The sequence below is a fragment of the Hypoxylon trugodes genome (genome assembly GCF_022578975.1).
Source record: "Hypoxylon trugodes strain CBS 135444 unplaced genomic scaffold F4822scaffold_2, whole genome shotgun sequence".
NCBI lineage: Eukaryota > Fungi > Ascomycota > Sordariomycetes > Xylariales > Hypoxylaceae > Hypoxylon > Hypoxylon trugodes.
In genome coordinates this window covers 2181475-2198997 of record NW_026250017.1, presented here as the reverse complement: position 1 = coordinate 2198997, position 17523 = coordinate 2181475, and the positions used below count along the sequence as shown (strand labels likewise).

Genomic DNA, 17523 nt, shown 5'->3' with positions numbered 1-17523 from the left:
TCTACGAGAGGGGGGAGTTAGCTGTGCTCAGCTAAGTGGATGATGGCTTGTCATTGGCTGACGAGGTGATGAAAAGTTGGCTGCTTATAGGGCTCTATATACTATACACTGCCCCGCCGAATTCGAACAACGCCAAAATTTAGTGCGCCATCCACTAAAGCTATAGTGAAGATGATTTGGTGAGAATAAAGTTCGAATAATAGCTCCTCAGTTTATATACGGACGTCGCTTCTGCATTTTGTTAAATTATACCTATTCGAACAAAGGAACAAAGGACTATCTCTAATAACATAAAATAATCAATTCCTTGCAAATACATCAGAATAATTTTAGTTGCAAAACATATTGCCTCCATTCAGAATCAAGCAATAGGTTTTACCAGTTTTTGCACCTAGGAAGACTATTATAGCCCTGAAACTCTGGCTCGTAGGGAATATCTTTTAACACATATCACCATCGCACAACTACACTTTCTCGTCGAAGAATAAATCACTTTTCATTTCCACGGTTATCATCTTTACCACGATATCTACAAATGCTTGTCTCCTTTTTGTCTTCCCATGCAAATGAACTAGTCCACCAAACGCCTGTAGATGCAAGATGCAAGCTTGCTCCCTACCTACTCTTTCTCAGATAAACCCCTTAAGCACCGCCGCCTCAGCGTTCAATATCGACGAGCCAGCAGCTCCAATAACAGCTATATATCATTAGCAACCTCCCTCTCAATCAAGTATACAGGAAATTGGATAACTTACTGTTATGGCTCAGCGCAACAAACTTAATATCAAAAATCCCACTCTCATCCTCCCGCACACGTCCCACACTAACCGTATAACCCCTTCCCAAATCACGATCCAACCTAGGCTGCGGACGATCCGGCTCATCAAAAACCTGAATACTCGGCCTCGGCGCACTCGGACACCCCAGTTTCTCCGCCTCACTAACATACTCCCTAAGCGCCTTCCTAACCTCCTCCGCCGGAGGCGACGGTCTCTTCGCGAATCTCAGCGAAACACAAGCTGTGTGTCCATCAAGTACCGGTACTCGGTTACAAGCTGCGGACACTTTCAGCCCTTCTTGTTCGACGAACGCGGTTTTCCCGTCGTTAACACCGCCTAGGATCTTACGCGCCTCGGTCTCGAGTTTGTCTTCTTCGCCGGAGATGAAGGGGACTACGTTGTCCATTATATCCATACTACTCACGCCCGGGTACCCTGCGCCGGAGACGGCTTGCATGGTTACGACGCTGACGGCGTCGACGGGGCCGAAGCGGGCTTGGAGTGCTGCGAAGGGGATTACGAGACCGATGACTGCGCAGTTCGAGTTGCAAACAAGAAATCCCTTCTCGAGGCCATGGTGTTGGCGTTGGTGTAGGATTAGGTCCAGGTGTGGTAAGTTAACCGTGGGTACGACGAGGGGAACGAGAGGGTCGCGGCGGTAGTTTTTGGCGTTGGAGAATACGGCGAGGTTGGCTTTGAGGAATTCCATTTCTAGTGACCGTACATATTAGCTAGCTGTGTGGGAAGAAGGCGCTTGATGGGGTTAAACGTACCGATTTCACCAGCAACGTCTGAGTCCAAACCGCTGAAGACTACATCGCAATCTGCAAACTCGCTAGCTTTGCACTCGCGCACAACTAATTCGCCAACGGCGCCCATGGGAGAGGCTTGCTTCCACCGGACAGCATCCTTATACTTTTTGCCGGCTGATCTAGATGAGGCTCCTACGGCGTGAAGGACAAAGTGTGGATGTTGCGACAGGAGGAGGATGAATCGCTGGCCTACGGAACCTGTGCAGCCTAGGACACCTAAGCATGAAGAACCAGGTTAGTAAACGTAGGTTTGCCATTGATCGTGAGGAGGGGTTCATACCGCATTTCTTAGTAGGGAATTGGGAAGCCATGATTGTCTTATAGCTAATTGCCTCCTCAAAATATTAAATTCCTGCGCAAGTACTGTGTCGCGAATATTTATTTTTTAAGGTCCCCTTAAATGTGTGTCAATTTGCCCCCGTAAAGATTTACAGGCGCTGATAGATTTATAGTGAGCTTCCAAGGTTCTGGTCCCCCGTTGCTCGGGTGCTTGGTGCCAAAAATTTGCCCCGCCATTGGACCCCGCCATCCGCCATCGGAACACTTGTTCAGGGGGGTTCGATTGAATTTCCATTACCCCACCATACTATAAAAACGCACCTAATTCAGGTACATCGGCGTCTGGATCTGCGCCCTTTAGGGCTATCAAACGGCATCTTTAGGGCGGAGTCCGCCATCTGTTTTCATTCTACAGAGCCCGAGATATGGGGATTTATAGAGCTATTTGAATCACGCCACCAAGCAAACCCCCTAAAATTATAATGACTATTCCCCATATAAGCGAGACAGGTACAAAACCAATGCCAATATGACATACCGCGGAGATGACAATTATCATATGATCATTCGCATCTAATATGACTTCTAGTTTTGTGGGTTTCATAAACATCTTTATTTCTAACATCGTGAAGGCTCCGCTTAGCTTTTTTCAGTACTAGGTATATACAAGTGTCTTCTAAACCCCTAAGCATTCAAACCCTGAAAGAAATGCCTACCACCTTGGCCTTCCTTAAGTAAGAAACATTGAATAAGCCCCTTTCTAATCCATAGGGGGTATACCCTCAAACTCCGCATATCCGCGAGCCAAGTTCATATTTTCTATAAGTCATATTAGAATCAATTGCAATTTCAAGTGAAGAGGAAATACTCACGTAGACATTGTGTCGCTGCACCCTTCAATAGGTTATCAATCGTCACACAGATAACCACCCGCTTTCCTGAACTGTGGACGGCAAATCCACCAATCTCAACACCGTGCTTCCCGCTAATGGCTTTTACTAACGGGGCTTCTCCCACCACCTTGACTAACTTCTCACCCGCATACCTATCTTGGTACATCTGTCTGATATCTCGCGACGTCATCGTCTTGTTGAGAGGGATATTAATTGTGTGATGGATACCCTGGAACCATACTGCGACGTGGGGAATAAATCCAACGTCAACACCTAATTGGTTGCTTATTTCCTTTTCGTGGATGTGATCTGTTAAACTATAAGGAATGAGGTTATTGGTTAAGAGTTCCACATTGTTCTTCGCAGAGGGCTTAGTGCCAGCTCCCGAGTAACCAGAAACACCGAATACAGTAGGCTGGCCACCAAGGAATTCCACTAGCGGTGAAATGCCGAGTTGGGCCGCTGTTGCGTAACAACCAGGATTTGAAATGTGAGTGGCTTGAGCGATTTGTGATCGCTTCACCAACTCGGGAAGACCATACGTCCACGATTTATCGAATCTGTAATCGGCGGAGAGGTCCACAATAATGCTGTTGTCTTCCCTTGTAGAGGATTCCTTGGCCTTGTTGATAGCGTCGACGTATGGCTTGCAAACACCGTTAGGTAAAGCCATAACCCACACATCTATCTTGCCCTTCTTCTCCATCTCATGAACGTCGTCGAAGCTCAAGTTTTCGTAAATGATCTCTTTCTTGGTGTAGCCCTCTAGCTTCTTACCTGCTAGTTCTCGGGATGATACGTGCTTCAGTTCGAAATTGGGATGGGTGTTAATTAGACTGATGAGATTCTGTCCGGTGTAGCCCCTAGCGCCAATCAGAGCAACTCTGGATGGTTGTGTGTTAGAGGCATGCTTTTTACCATATGGCGGGTTGGGGTTGGTTTCGGTCGCAAAACCCCTGCGCGATCCCCGCGAGAAGGTGCTCGTAGCGGCATTTCCTAGCACGGGACGACGGGCAAGAGTCGAGTAACCACGTGCCTGGTTGGCAACAGAACCAGAGGCGAAATGTGCTCGTAGATTTTCAGAAGCAACCTGAGCTGCCCGGTGGAGTCGAGACTCCAAGTTGGAGTCACCAAGCATCGCTCGGCCATGAAGAGTGAATTCTCGCATTAGTTTGTTGAGCTCGTCGCCTGGCTCAATTCCATACCAGAACATGACATCGTTGCCTCTAACGATGCTACCGTCCGACTTGTCGAAGAACCAGGTAAGATTCTCATCATCTGATTTGACGGTCCAGACCAAGCTAGGGTATTCCTTCTTGATCGCAGCAAAAAGGTTGTCGGCAACATTGGTGAGCCAACCTGATTTCGTTATTGTCAAGGTAGCCAGTGTTGAATAGGATTGGTCTGCGGCGGGGTCAAGAACGACAGCGAGAGCCTTCATTGGCTCGTCAAAGTAGGCCTTGAATTTACGTCCCTGTAAGAAGTCAAGGTATCGATCCACAGTGGCCCTAGCATCCCGGACCTCACGGTCCCTAACAAGCACGTCCTTCAGCTTTCCAAGATCGCTGAAGTCTGCCACACTCTCTGCCGTCATTAATTTGTCTCCCCGGCGGATGAGAGTACCGGCTCCAGAATCCGTGAACAATTCCTTCTGAAGGTCGGCAGGATGTATGATGGCGACGCTAGATGAGCGCGGTAGAGTATCTAGAAGCTCTTTGATCTCCCGAATCTTCAATCGGGTTCCAAACTTGCACCAGGGTTGGGACATGAGGTGATCGTACTCTTCATCAAGGTTGATAGCCGAGATCTTTTGTACGTTACCATCGAATAGACCACCCTTCTCGCTTAGGTAAACCACCTTCAATGGCTCAAGTTCGCGCGCTAGCTCGCCTGCTGCGACATCGGCATTGACATTCAACACTTGGCCTTCCCTCGTCTCCGCCATAGACGTGAGAATGGGTAAGTATCCATTCTCTATGGCAGTTTGGATTGGCTCCTTATTGACTTCGGTGATTTTTCCGACGAATTTCCACTTCTCCTTATCTAGGTAGTCGGCGGTGAAGACACTGGAGGTGATAGGTCGAGCGCGGACACCCATTTCCTCCAGACGTTGAACCAGCTTCAAATTCTCGGCCAAGAAAAGCCGTCTCGCAATACCTAACGTCTTACCGTCGGTAATACGAATCCCCTCCTCAAACTGGGGCTCGACACCCGCATCTTCGAGGAGCTTGTTAAGCTGGGGACCAGCACCGTGGACGATGATGGGGAAAAGTCCGACATGGTATAGGAAGGACAGTGACGAGCAGAGTTCGTCAAGGTAGTCGGTTAAGATAGCGCCGCCGACCTTAATAACGGCGAATTGCTGGGAGGAAACTGAGGAGAAATGAGACAGGTACTGCTGAACCTCTCGCTTAGAGCCAACATTATTGAGGACCTGTATAACAGCGGCACGAGTCGTCGAATCGTTCGATCGAGCGGAAGAGTATGAGGCTCGCGAGGTTCGTAAGGCAGAGTTTGTGGCGACCGCTGGGGACAAACGTGTCACTCGAGGAGAGACTCGGCGAGAGCCAGCCCGGACGGCTACTCGTACTGCGCGCGCGGAAAGCATAGTCTATGTTGGAATAGCGAAAGACTAGAGGTATATTTGTTCAACTGATACCTCCACGGCTTATACAGCCGTGGTATCGCGACGAGGATCAAGCTGCCGCCGGCGAAGCTTGGGAAGATCCTGGGAAGGGAGAGAAGAGAGAGGGAAGAGGGGAGAGAATCTAAGTCAAAAATTACAGTGAGTCAGTTTAAAATAAATACCCTAGACCATAAAAACGCTCGAAGGAGGGATGTACAGGGCGCAATAGGCGAACCAATTGAGCATAAAAGAAATTAATTACCTGAATTGATTAAGAAAAAATAACTACAATGTAGATGTTGTCAAGTTCACATTGTTAGGATGTTATGAGGAGGGGCAGGTCAATTCGCCGCGATAGTGTTATCCGCGGTGAGAACATGTACAATGACCGAGGAGAGGGAAAAAAAAAATTATTCCTAGTACTAGTACGCCGAACATCGCAACTACCCTGTAGGTACCCATTGAGATTTGGAGAAGCGAACGGTTTAATCCTTGTTAAATACATAATAATCTGTCATTTTATTGATTTATACGTAAAAGAAAGCAAAAGGTGGGACTCATCGTGGTACAACCTACCCTACTTGGAAAGCTACTTCATCTTTAAGGCGTATATGGGCTTCGTATTTGCATACCGATAGGTACATGTCACATTAAAATAGTGTACATGCTAATGGCATATGGCGAACTTTAGTGAACGTTCACAGGAACAACATACATTCCATGATTCTCTCTTCTTATTCATCTTATCTCCTTTCTCGTATCAAAGAGGCCGAGCAATAGTCTACACGGTTTATCTACTTTGAAAAATGAAGAAATATGAATACGAGTAGTACAAAACATGACCACCGTTTCCGGTCAGTTAAAACAATGTACTTGTCGACCAGCTTCATTGTACTCTCATCTGGACCCCTTGACCGGATCAAATCGTCACATCAATACACCATCGCCTAGCTTGGCGCATTTTACTCACGGCTTCAAGCTTTGAGCTGCTGCAGATCCAAAAAGCTTCGTTACCGTGCCTTACGCAGCCAAGGATATCAACATTACGTCTAATCAGCTTGCCCTATCATGGATCCGAAGTTGAATATCAAAGTCGTAGCGACATCGAGACCTGCTGATTCTGCGCGGCCCCTTTCATGCGCAAGATCACCGCCAGTCCCTGAGATGCCGAGCAAATTCAGAAATCCAGCATTCATCATAAATTGACGCGACATCGAAAACATTCATTCTCTTAGAAGAGTTTCCCAATCCAGTAATCCGGTAGCAACACCCCTCACCTTCGTAGTCGAGGCTGTGCTCGAAGCTAGCAGACCAGGTTTTCAACGTGCTCAACGTAGATGATGATAATATGGAGACTTCCTCTAGACAAGTGAGTTGTTCAAAATCCCGCTAGCTATGGATATTCTTGAGGCCTCCTTTCTACTCTAAATCTATCCACTTGCCGACTGTACACGAAAGGCAATGCTTCATGCAGAGCGGATTGGATTGCTCCGGCACAGCGTGAGCCGAAGTTACACGCCTGACATTGACCTCTGTACTACCTGATGTTGAGCGTGTGAAAAATCCAACCTCCGGCTACTATGATATACGTTAGGGCGGAGACGACTTAGATATACCGACTGGAGCGCCAGAATCTCCAACTTTCTCCAAATGTTGCATGGCCGAAAATTTGGCTATTACCTACCGTATGCAGCTCTACAAGCAAGCTCATTTTTTTCTACGGTCATAGGATCAATATGTTGAGCTTCTATTTTGAGACTTCTAGTCCGGCTTCGTCTTCTCGACTTACTATTTTCGATCGAGGTTTGCTGTGAGGTGTGCGGCGGACATTCTGCCTATATGCCAATATCATGAGATGTCGGCTATCAGACACTTACCACTTACCCCTGAATATCAATTCTGAAAATAAAGATATCAGGCCATCACGTGTCCATCCATTTCCAATTCCTGCTTCTTGATATACCCTTTAATGGACTGAAAAGTCCATCACAATCGCTATGATATTCATTTATTTCCGTTGGGAACGCCAGATTCTAGTAGCGAGAACATGCAACTTTTATCTTGCGTATGCATAGTTGACATTTAAACGGCAAAAGATCAAGGTGTAGCATTCCTCCCTTTCACATATGCTAACTTAAATTATATAAAAGACCTTGATTTTTGAATCACACACTAGCATGGACGGACTAAGTGCCTTCTCTGCTTTTGCGATTTATGGTCTCGCATTATAAATTTCATAGCCCTTATCTTTCTGAAGGTTTCGCCATTCCTAAGGGCAAGGCCGCTGTTGGGAGCTTAATAGCGTCTCAAACGTCTTCCATTGATCATCCAAAATAATAGCGGCTCGGCCCTACTCCTCTAGCTTTCTTGGTCCAATTTCGGACGAGCCTTCAAATATCCAGCCGTCGATATATGCGCAAGCTAAACACCCTTAAGTCGTGCACCAACGTAGATAGCAACAAACTCCGCATATCAAGTAATCTACCAATCCTTAAGCCCGTATTTGATATATGTCCAAATAAAACCACCGGCAGGAAGAAAACATTGCGTATCTCTTACCTAAGAGAACGACGTCACTGTAGTATCATTTTCAGCCTCTATGCATGCCCAGCCTGTCTCAGGAACGAAACAAATCTATAAAACATTTAGTCATCTTCAACGTCTCTCCCTTACATCGTGTTTCGAACTCATGGTCTCATTCGCCTAGTTTTCTTTAGATAGCGAGATAAGAGCATTAGCATGACGTCTGTTCGTGTCCGAGGTAATGATGCCTACCCCCTACTTCATGGGTAGCGCATCGACTTTCCGGCTGGCATCACCATGTAAATTCTTAGGATAAAAGGAATACAAACAAAACCATCGATAATAAAGAAAGGACGGGAAGGGCAAGAAGAATAGGAATTGCGAGTCACATCAAATCTAACACTACAATCACCTAGTCATCACATATTCATTCGCAATCCCGTGACATCGGTTCACATCAAACAAACAGAAATATTAGGGATCTCCACGTCAATTATTGGTATTCAGGGGTCATAAGATATCTTGCATTAGTCGAAAAAAACGCCTCGCCATCATACATACAAATCGGACCATCCACCGCTCCGTCCACAGTGCTTTGGGGGGAATCGGGGTGGTGTCGTTCGGCGGTATCCCAAGCCCTTCCGAAAAAAGATTCATTCCATTTGCGAGCCAAAAAGAAAGAACCCGGTCAAATCAAAGACTAAAACTCCTCTGTGCTGCTGCTAATTTGCTGCGACTTCCGAATTTCCTTTTTGATACAAATCGGGAATCGCCACAATGCGTTTTGCTCGTAGCCAGCGAGATTTTTCACTGCTTGCTCTTTCTTTCTTTCCCTCGTTCGTCATGCCACCAAGTCCATCCATTAGGTAGATTCATAACTTGATGTACCCGGTTAAGTGTACAGGTCGAAATTACTTGGAAATCTTGCCTTGGCTAGCGAGAACTGCAGTAGATAGGTTAGAATATATTTAGCTCGAACTGCGGTGATAATAGCTTACCCGAAGGGACGACGATAACTACGATCAAGAGAATGATACCGGCAATCAAGCACATCCTCATCTTCATGTCCTTCCACCACATCTGCTTGCGCACTCTGTTGGCACCACGGCGGAAGCCCTGAGCGGAGACGGCGAGGTTGTCTGTCTTATCTTGTAGAGCATCAAGACGCTCACCACGTTGGGAAACCTTGTTGATGTTCTCTCGCATTACACCCACAGTGTCGTCAATTTGCTAAAAGGCCAATTGTTAGTTCCATTTCTTTGTTTATTAATTGTAGATTACGATGTTCCCCTGGATCATGAGATATGGAAGTTTGAGGCTCCAATTATGTCGCAACTGCTGAAAGTATCGCATGGATAGATAAGAAGCTAGTGCGATAGTTAAATGATGATACTGTGGTCGATAAGAGGCCTCGAAAAAGGGATACTGGTCCGAGTAAATTCCATCAACTGAATGTTTATTCGTATCCTTATTTAATTCCTTGCTATTGTTTTTCAATCAAAGACATACAAATATTGGGTTTCGTCGCAGTATAGGCATGCGATAGGCGTTGTTGGGCGTTTAGGTAATGTCGTCACAGGTAAGGAGCGCGGTCGGTTCTTGGAAGGCCATCGGTATCTCGTGATCCGGGAATAAAAGCATCAAAATTGAGGGCTTTTCAATAATAATAAACTTACAGCTTGTAATGCTTGCGTTCGAGCATTTCCGCCCTGTTGACCTGCGGCCTGGCCGCTGGGGATGTAGGGATCGTAGGGAGCTTCTTGGTTGGACATTTTGGCGAGTTGGGGTTGTGATTGAACGGTCGGGTTAAACGTTTCAGTAAATGAGTCGTAAGTCGTAGAACACGTCGCAGATTAAATGCAGTAGAAGCAGCAATTTCGTCGCGAAGATTGAGAGATTGGGATTTTGGGTTTGATTGATGGTATCTACGTGTGGCGAAGAAAAAATGGATGAAGAATGTGGATGATGATGAAGCAGGGAAGATTGAGAGTTAGAGAGGTTAGAGAGGTTGGAGGGAGGTCGGAATCAGGTCAGGAAAGGTTGCGAAGGCTAAAGTCGTATCCGAGACGCTTGGTTGTCTGGCAACGCCGGAAGTTTTGGTTCATTTCTAGCACCTAAAGGCCTAAAGGGGCGCTAGTGCCGTTTCGTCTGTGTCACCTACGTAAACTATCCTAAAGTATCCTTGTACACTCAGCAACAATCAGCAAATGGCTCTAACAAAGGGAAAGAAGGCGCTGGCCATCATGTGATGATAACTGCCTTAGTAAGCCTTGATAAATTCATATACTCACTCAACAATAATTATATCGAGGCTATGCGCGTCAGCATCAGCCCCTTACTCTCTTCATTAACCGCCCATCATCTTCTTAGCTTCACCAAAGAAACACGCAATCTTGAACAACGCCACATATCCAAGTATTAGGCAACCACATTTACGAGTTCACAACGCTGAATCTATTGAATTAAATACACGGATACCCCACTGCGACCTTCATAATTCAGGTTGTCATGTGTGGCTAAGATACACTTACGTCATTACATCGAACACTGTACTGCGATGACCATTTTTAACATGTACTGACCCTTCCCCACTCTAGCAGTGTTGCGCGTGATGCACCATCACGAAATACCAGATTGAGCATCACAGGGTCGTCAATATTATACCTCCTGTTGCTAGAAGATATATAAAGTTCCCTCCATGCGAATTGCTCGCTTGTCTGCGACAATGCCATATTAGGTAATAGTATCAGCAATCAAACAATTAATATCCACGATAGGAAAGGAATCTCCCTTACATCTACTGGACCCTGAAATTCTCGTTGATTGTAAGGCTGAAACAATAGGCGCATAGGTTCATCAACGAGTTTCCATCGTGCGAGGGGTACCCAGCACACATCGCAAACATTTCGTTTCGTACCCTCGACTACAATTCTAAGTGTATTTAGTTGGTATTTGCTGACTATCTAGGCATAGTAGATATCCATAGATCGCTAATTATCGAGCCTATAGCTACTGAGGCAGTTACACCAATACTCCACAAATGAAGAAGTCCCGAATCACTAGTATCAGAATATCATGTTGAACTGTAGCTAATTAGTAAACACGACACACGCTCTACGATACGATCGACAGCGATGGATTATACTTATCGATCCACTAAATTCGCATTCCATTGATTATCAAATTTCTCACGAAATAGTATCTCCGATATCACGTCTTATAAGAAAATAAAACTCCGATACGGTATCCTGTGCTACAAGAGAACCGCCAGTGTGAGAGGTAAGAAGGGTTGCAATTCATCGCCTAAAAAAGCCGATAATATGTCTACCTATGAAGATCATACATTTCTATAGGAGATGTTATAGATGTGTTGGTAAAAATTTCTCAATCTAAGTCGTCATCTCATTTCAATATTACTTACAATTTTCAAACATGAAGCCATGCGATCAGATTGATCTCCAGAATTGAGGTGGATACCCCATGCCAGAGTGGTATCTACCACAACCTGTTGGTAAGCCGCATATAATAATTACTGATGGGTATAATCAGTCCAAAAGTCTTATTTGTCGATATCAACACTGCTTAGATCCACCATGAAAGAAATCCAGGGTTGGACTTCAAGGGTCGAAAATATCAGGAAAAGTTTTGTATTGGTATATATATAACCAGCATGCCTCGTCCTCCTGATCACTTTCCCGACTACCGTTTCTCCTCATAGTCGACCTTCGCCATGTCAGAGACTACAGAACCGACAGTAGTGTCCTCAGGGGCTAAGGAAGATGGGGACCAGCTTCGCTCCCAGGCTCTAGCCGCTGATTCGAAACAGCTACTATCTGGTTATTATTTCAGCATCAGAGTCATTGGAACTTTTGGTGGGATTGGGTTCAGTCTCTTGGGCACATACTGGGCGTTCTCCGTTGGTGCTGCCGTAATCACAGCGATCAATCGAGATATCGGCCCTAGTGCGAATACGAGTTTGTTCTCTATTGTGTGGACAGTCTGCGATTGTATCAGTATTCTTCTTTTTGGTCGGCTTTCGGATCGATTTGGCCGCCGCGGTTTAGCTATTGGGGCGAATATCCTTGGGATAATCGGAGGTATCGTTGCGTGTACAGCGAGGGATATGGATGTTTTGATAGGGGCTAACGTATTGCTCGGCCTTGCCTCTGGACCCCCGGCGTCATATCCCTTGCTCACAGGTGAACTTGCGACCAACAAGACGAAATATCTCGCTACAGTTCTCGTGGCGGTGCCGAATGTTATTGCGACAGGGTTTGGCGCATACTTGGGTCAGAGAATCGTATTACAAACCACTTGGAGATGGATATTCATTATCTATATTATCTTTATGGTTCCTGGGACAATACTATTCTACTTATTCTATTTTCCGCCATCCTTTACGCAAATGCATGGGAAATCGGTGAAAACGATTGATGAAATCAAGAAGATAGATTTCATAGGGGTTTTCTTGCTAGTTGCTGGGCTGGCGCTATTTCTCCTAGGGGTCTCATGGGGAGGTCAACCTCTAGCCTAGAACTCCGCGACAATACTAGGCCTTCTCATTTCTGGAGCTGTATGCCTTGTTGCATTCGTTTTATATGAAGTGTTCGGAGGACCCGAGCGTCCTATCATCCCTATGCACTTCTTCAAAGATTTCACCGGATTCACACCGATCGTGGTTATCTCAGCCGTCACTGGTTGCCTCAACGTGGCGCTTCAAATCACTTGGCCTTCACAAGTTACGAGGGTTTTTGGCACGAGCGATTGGGAGACGACAGCATGGCTTACGACAACAGTTGCTTTCGGGGCCTGGGCCGGGATTGTCTTTGTCGGATCTCTATTCCATATTATCAAGCACATTCGTTGGCAGCTTATTGTGGGATGTATCTGGATGTCCGCATTCGTGGGTGCCATGGCTTCGATCGACCCGACTGAACGTAGCCAGGCTGCAGCGTTCTCCTTTCTTGCTACCATTCCCGTAGGATGGGGTGAAGTGGTCACCATGCTTATGGTACAATACGTGGCTTCAGATCCGGATCTTGGTGTCGCCTTTGGTATGATTCATTCTTTCCAGACTATAGTCGAAAGCATTATACTAACACTGAAGTAGCCGTAGTCTCCGCGATGCGTAGCATCGTTGGTTCATATTCACCGCAATTTTTACGGCCGAAATAGCGAATAAACTGCCCAAGAAGCTGAACAAGATCGTCATCCCGGCGATCACCTCTGCCGGTCTACCGACGAGTTCAGTCCCTGCCCTTCTTCAAGCAATCACCGTCGGAACTGAAGACGCCCTCAGAACTGTGCCAGGAATGAACGATGACATTTTCACTCTAGCATCAGTGAGGATTTCGGAAGCTTATGCCGCTGCATACGTTTATCCTTATTATACCGCATTGGCGTTAGGCATTGTTTCAATTATCGCAGCGATTTTCATTCGTGACTTTGGCCATCACTTAAATGATCACGTTAGCAGACAAGTTTACAAGAAGCGTGACACAGGCAAGGACATACTGCAACTGGTCGACCGTCCCACGCCGCTGCAGGATACTAACCAGCCGAAACAAACCTGCGAGAAATCCGATGAAGTAGTTTAGAAACGAAAGACTAGGGGTTGTGCAAAGCCCTATAATTCCACAAGATTGATTCGACCCTGTCAATAGCATTGTATATACACCGAGACAATTGAAAACAGTGCTCTTGAGAATAGTAATTTAGCATGTCGCACCAAATACTTCATTTCTTTTTCGCCTGGAATTTCTATTTCACCTGGCGCAAAAATACAAGGCATTAGAAATAAACGAAAGGTATATTCATGGGAATACCACAACTGCCCTTCCCCATAAAGTCCCAAATCTCAACGCTTCATAAGCCTTATCCAGTTCCTCAAACGCAAACCTCTCAATATCAATTGTCAACTTCCCGGCCTTCGTCAACTCACACACCTCCCGTAAATCCTGTCTCGTACTCCCCAAACTAATCATGAATTCACAACTCGTAGCCAGTAATCCCCAACCAACCTCCAGCGTACCTCCTTGCATACCAACAAGCACAATACGTCCTCTTGGTCGTGAGACCTTGGCCGCAAGCTTAAGCGTATCAGCACTGCCCACGAAATCCACAATAACATCGATTCCACGCCCCTTAGTCCGATCCATGATCATCTGCGCAGTCCCCTCACCAGAGCGATCAAAAAAATGCGCCACTTCATCAGCACCTAACTCAGTCGCCTTAGTTAGTCTAGGTATCTTAATATCTATAGCGATAACATGCGCCGCCGAGAGCAATTTCGCAAATTGCACAGCATAACTCCCAAGTCCCCCAACGCCAATAATCGCAATACTATTCCCAGGCTTCAGCCGATCCGCAACCATACGTATAGCATGATACGCAGTAACCCCAGCATCAGTAAGCGGTGCGTATTGAATCGGATCCACGCCCTCACCCAGAAATATAACTTCCGACCGCGGCGCAACCATAAACTCCGCCAGCCCGCCATCCATACCACACCCCCTCGTCATACCAATAGCCCCGCGTTTAAAAGCATCGCAATGCTGTTCCGCGCCATCGGTACAGTGTTCGCAATTCCCACAATGTCGCATATGATGCACAACAACCGGATCCCCGGGTTTCAGATCTGTGACTGCGCTGCCGACTTTCACTACATATCCCGCGTTCTCGTGGCCTAGGATGTAGCCCGGTTCGAGGGAATTGGCGTATGGTGGATCGCCGGGGAGGTTGTCGACCATATCCAAATCAGACCGGCAGAGACCCGCGGCTTTCACGCGGATTAGGACGTCCGCGGGTCCAGGTTCGGGTTTGGGGACTTCGACGTATTGGCCGGGTTGGCCCCATTGGGCTAATTTGAAGGCTTTCATTATGAAAGATTTGCGAATATACAGAGTTACTTAAATCGATAGGTTAGATTATTTGATGTCGTAGTAAATTGATACCATTTTATAACACCTGCTGGTATCTAGGCAATGATAGAATCAATGTTTATAGCTATGCTGCCTAAGAAATAAAATATTTCTACAGACCCGCGCCCTTTTGGATTGGCTGATCGAATGTATGTTGGCTGTCGCCGTGATTTGTGATACGTTATAGGAGTTACTGATGACCAACAGGACTTAATACCTAGGTAACTCATCTTTTGTCGCATGCAACAGGCTATAAGGGATGTAATAATTCAAATAATACAAAATTATAATTTGACATAATTTATTAAAGATGTGGCCGTGGGCTTTTTTCCTTCTTGATATTATATTTCTATCTGCACGAAGTCATAGCTGTCTCTCTTTTATAACATTAGATAATTGACGACAAATTGATACTAATAGAATAGGGTATGTAGCTACCTCAAAAAGAGGAATAAAAAGCTATTAAAATAAATGGTACGAGGAAAAAGGAATATATCTTTTTAGTAGAAGAAAAATGTAAAAGTATCGACACCTGTGTGATTCGAACACACGCCCCCGAAGGGAATGCCTAAGCTGATTCCTAATACTAGGATATAGCAGGGCATCGCGTTAACCACTCCGCCAAAGTGCCCCAGTTTCCTGATTTTTCTGATTGATGCTTTGACTTAGTAACTAATGCTGCTAAAGCATACCTATAACCTTCAAATCTTGCGAGGCCTACGTGACACCCGCTAGGTCGTTTTAGGACAAAACTACCTCACGTAATATCTTAGTCATAGCGCCTCTTACTACTATGCGCAACATACAAACTAAGATCACAAGCAACGCTTTAGGGTTTGCCTATTGAGCCTTAAGTTTTACCTAAGTGGCTCTTCTAGACTACCTCTCAGCGTCTGTGAACTACCGTCCTGTTAGCATAGTAGACATCCAAGATGTAGGTAGCAATACTCAGTTGTGCTGCAAATCACGTCACTCTTAGACAGATAGGCTAATTTATATCAAGAAAATGATCTTTTATGTCCGAACAATCATCTATTCAAATAAATGGATTAAATGCATAATATATAAGCCTTTTATTGTACCATCCATTTTTATCCAATCCAAACCCAGGAACCCAAACCTTGCTTAATCGCAAAACCACCCCTTGTTCTACGGATCCTCGTCTAGCAGAAATCCATCTCGAACCTAAGCGGTAGGCGTAGGTGTCGGCGCGGCGGAGAAGCAAGTAGGGCACTCGCAGCGCTCGTGTACGATCTCCGAGACAGTGCAGCCAGGTAGTGGAGTCGTGGTCTCGGTGTATAGGGGAGACTCAGACGGCTCGCCTGGCTTGCAGGTGCTGGTTATGATTGGGCACTGGTATTCGCACTTGTATGGGAGGTGCGATGTCGTGACTACCGTCGCGAGAGTCGGGCACGCGTAGTGGCCTGGAAGAGAAGTAGGTGCGGTGGTGATCGCGGGGATGGCGACGGCACTGTAGGATATTAGTATACCTGTATCGATCTTCGGTCTTGGAAGTTGAAGATGTGTATATATGGATATGTAGAATGGGATGGGTAAGAGGGTGGAGGTGGCTTACCCTTGCAGCAGAGCTGCGGCGGCGATGGTAAGGTAGGTAAAGGACTGCATGATGACGGCTTGTGTGGGTAATAGTTTGACAGCTGAATCTGGGGTCAAGGTGAAGATGTCGGTTATTGTCTGAAGTCTTGGCTTGTGTTGTATTGCATCTTCAAATCTAGTGATGAGGTGCTTGAGGTTTATATACTTTCTTGGCGTATACCCCTTTTCGAGTAAGACGAAGTCAACCAGCCGTTATTGATGGGCTCTTCCTTGAATGCACCAATCGGTTACAGTTCACCGTATCTTTCTTGCTTTTTTTGTCTAGGGTGAAAGAACGGTAAATTGGTACCAAATCTCGTGATGGGCCCGTGAGCTTATGGTGGAAATTGCGGAGGATCCGTACCACATGAAGTCTCGATTTAGCGGAAAGGTTGCCATATTAGCCGGCATCGACCATATCATCAACCTAAATCGATCTAACGACCGGGCGGATTAGGTGAGATCCATCATCCTTCTTCGTTGTGATGTTAAAAATTTGTTTATGAAGGGTCAGGTTACGAGTAGGACCATTGTAGCGTGAATGGTGTCTTGAAGCCTCAGAACTCTAGTCACCGCTAGAAGAAAGGTTATTGACCATGGAAGTTCAGTCCAATGTCGGTGCGGATGCTGGTTCCGATGAGGCGAGGCGTTCAGCTTGTGCTCACGAACCAATCAATCGGAATGGTTCCGGGAGCTGAAGTCAGCCATAAGCATCATCGCCAACCATTCAGCCCTATAACTCTAACCGATGTGAGAACCAACTTTTTATGCCCGATTTAGGAAAAAGCGGCTCAAAGCGCAAAAGCTTAACTAGTACATACGGTGAAATCGGGCCGCTATATTATACGGTGTTGCTCCCAGCCGGGAAAAGTAGCAAGTTGCGAATTTGCCGTCCCATGTAATATCAGCTGAGATCTGGGGTATCACAGATATTCCACGTGGGTTCGATGAGACGTAGATGTTGCTTGATTTCATTCGATGATCTTACGGGTCTTGTTATCGCTGATTTTCGGTTCGTAACGGAAGGCCCACCGGGTTTGGATGACCCGATGATATCAGCGTGGTATTTGCAATCTATATGGGTATAATAATAGA

At 46.0% G+C, this 17523-nt stretch overlaps 6 protein-coding genes and 1 non-coding gene across 7 annotated transcripts; 1 reads left to right on the top strand and 6 right to left on the bottom strand.

The window, feature by feature from the left end:
- Positions 1 to 15: 15 nt before the first annotated feature.
- Positions 16 to 2028, bottom strand: F4822DRAFT_390832 (aspartate-semialdehyde dehydrogenase). Its single transcript, XM_051457069.1, has 4 exons — positions 1872 to 2028; positions 1553 to 1807; positions 756 to 1490; positions 16 to 697 (listed from the first exon to the last, which is right to left on the bottom strand). Exons 1-4 carry the CDS (start codon positions 1900 to 1902, stop codon positions 630 to 632), a joined length of 1089 nt encoding a protein of 362 aa, XP_051318150.1. The 5' UTR covers positions 1903 to 2028; the 3' UTR covers positions 16 to 629.
- A 388-nt stretch (positions 2029 to 2416) lies between these two features.
- Positions 2417 to 5775, bottom strand: F4822DRAFT_390830 (Aspartate/glutamate/uridylate kinase). Its single transcript, XM_051457068.1, has 3 exons — positions 5652 to 5775; positions 2743 to 5531; positions 2417 to 2689 (listed from the first exon to the last, which is right to left on the bottom strand). Exons 2-3 carry the CDS (start codon positions 5369 to 5371, stop codon positions 2631 to 2633), a joined length of 2688 nt encoding a protein of 895 aa, XP_051318149.1. The 5' UTR covers positions 5372 to 5531; positions 5652 to 5775; the 3' UTR covers positions 2417 to 2630.
- A 2467-nt stretch (positions 5776 to 8242) lies between these two features.
- On the bottom strand, positions 8243 to 9776 carry F4822DRAFT_127201 (synaptobrevin). Its single transcript, XM_051452655.1, has 3 exons — positions 9589 to 9776; positions 8911 to 9142; positions 8243 to 8855 (listed from the first exon to the last, which is right to left on the bottom strand). The coding sequence occupies exons 1-3, from the start codon at positions 9682 to 9684 to the stop codon at positions 8824 to 8826; spliced, it is 360 nt and encodes a 119-aa protein (XP_051318148.1). The 5' UTR covers positions 9685 to 9776; the 3' UTR covers positions 8243 to 8823.
- Positions 9777 to 11642: 1866 nt separating this feature from the next.
- On the top strand, positions 11643 to 13509 carry F4822DRAFT_425582 (fungal trichothecene efflux pump; the record flags this gene model as incomplete). The annotated part of the gene is made up of 4 exons (XM_051460357.1): positions 11643 to 12201; positions 12466 to 12966; positions 13023 to 13048; positions 13105 to 13509. The coding sequence occupies 4 exons, from the start codon at positions 11643 to 11645 to the stop codon at positions 13507 to 13509; spliced, it is 1491 nt and encodes a 496-aa protein (XP_051318147.1).
- Positions 13387 to 15490, bottom strand: F4822DRAFT_127235 (alcohol dehydrogenase GroES domain protein). Its single transcript, XM_051452656.1, has one exon. The coding sequence runs from the start codon at positions 14788 to 14790 to the stop codon at positions 13726 to 13728; it is 1065 nt and encodes a 354-aa protein (XP_051318146.1). The 5' UTR covers positions 14791 to 15490; the 3' UTR covers positions 13387 to 13725.
- F4822DRAFT_t25 lies at positions 15359 to 15463 on the bottom strand. Its single transcript has one exon. It is a non-coding gene; the product is annotated as a tRNA-Ser (tRNA).
- Positions 15491 to 15989: 499 nt separating the features above from the next.
- Positions 15990 to 16749, bottom strand: F4822DRAFT_127185 (uncharacterized protein). The gene is made up of 2 exons (XM_051452654.1): positions 16409 to 16749; positions 15990 to 16303 (listed from the first exon to the last, which is right to left on the bottom strand). Exons 1-2 carry the CDS (start codon positions 16456 to 16458, stop codon positions 16018 to 16020), a joined length of 336 nt encoding a protein of 111 aa, XP_051318145.1. The 5' UTR covers positions 16459 to 16749; the 3' UTR covers positions 15990 to 16017.
- Between the last annotated feature and the right edge of the window lie 774 nt (positions 16750 to 17523).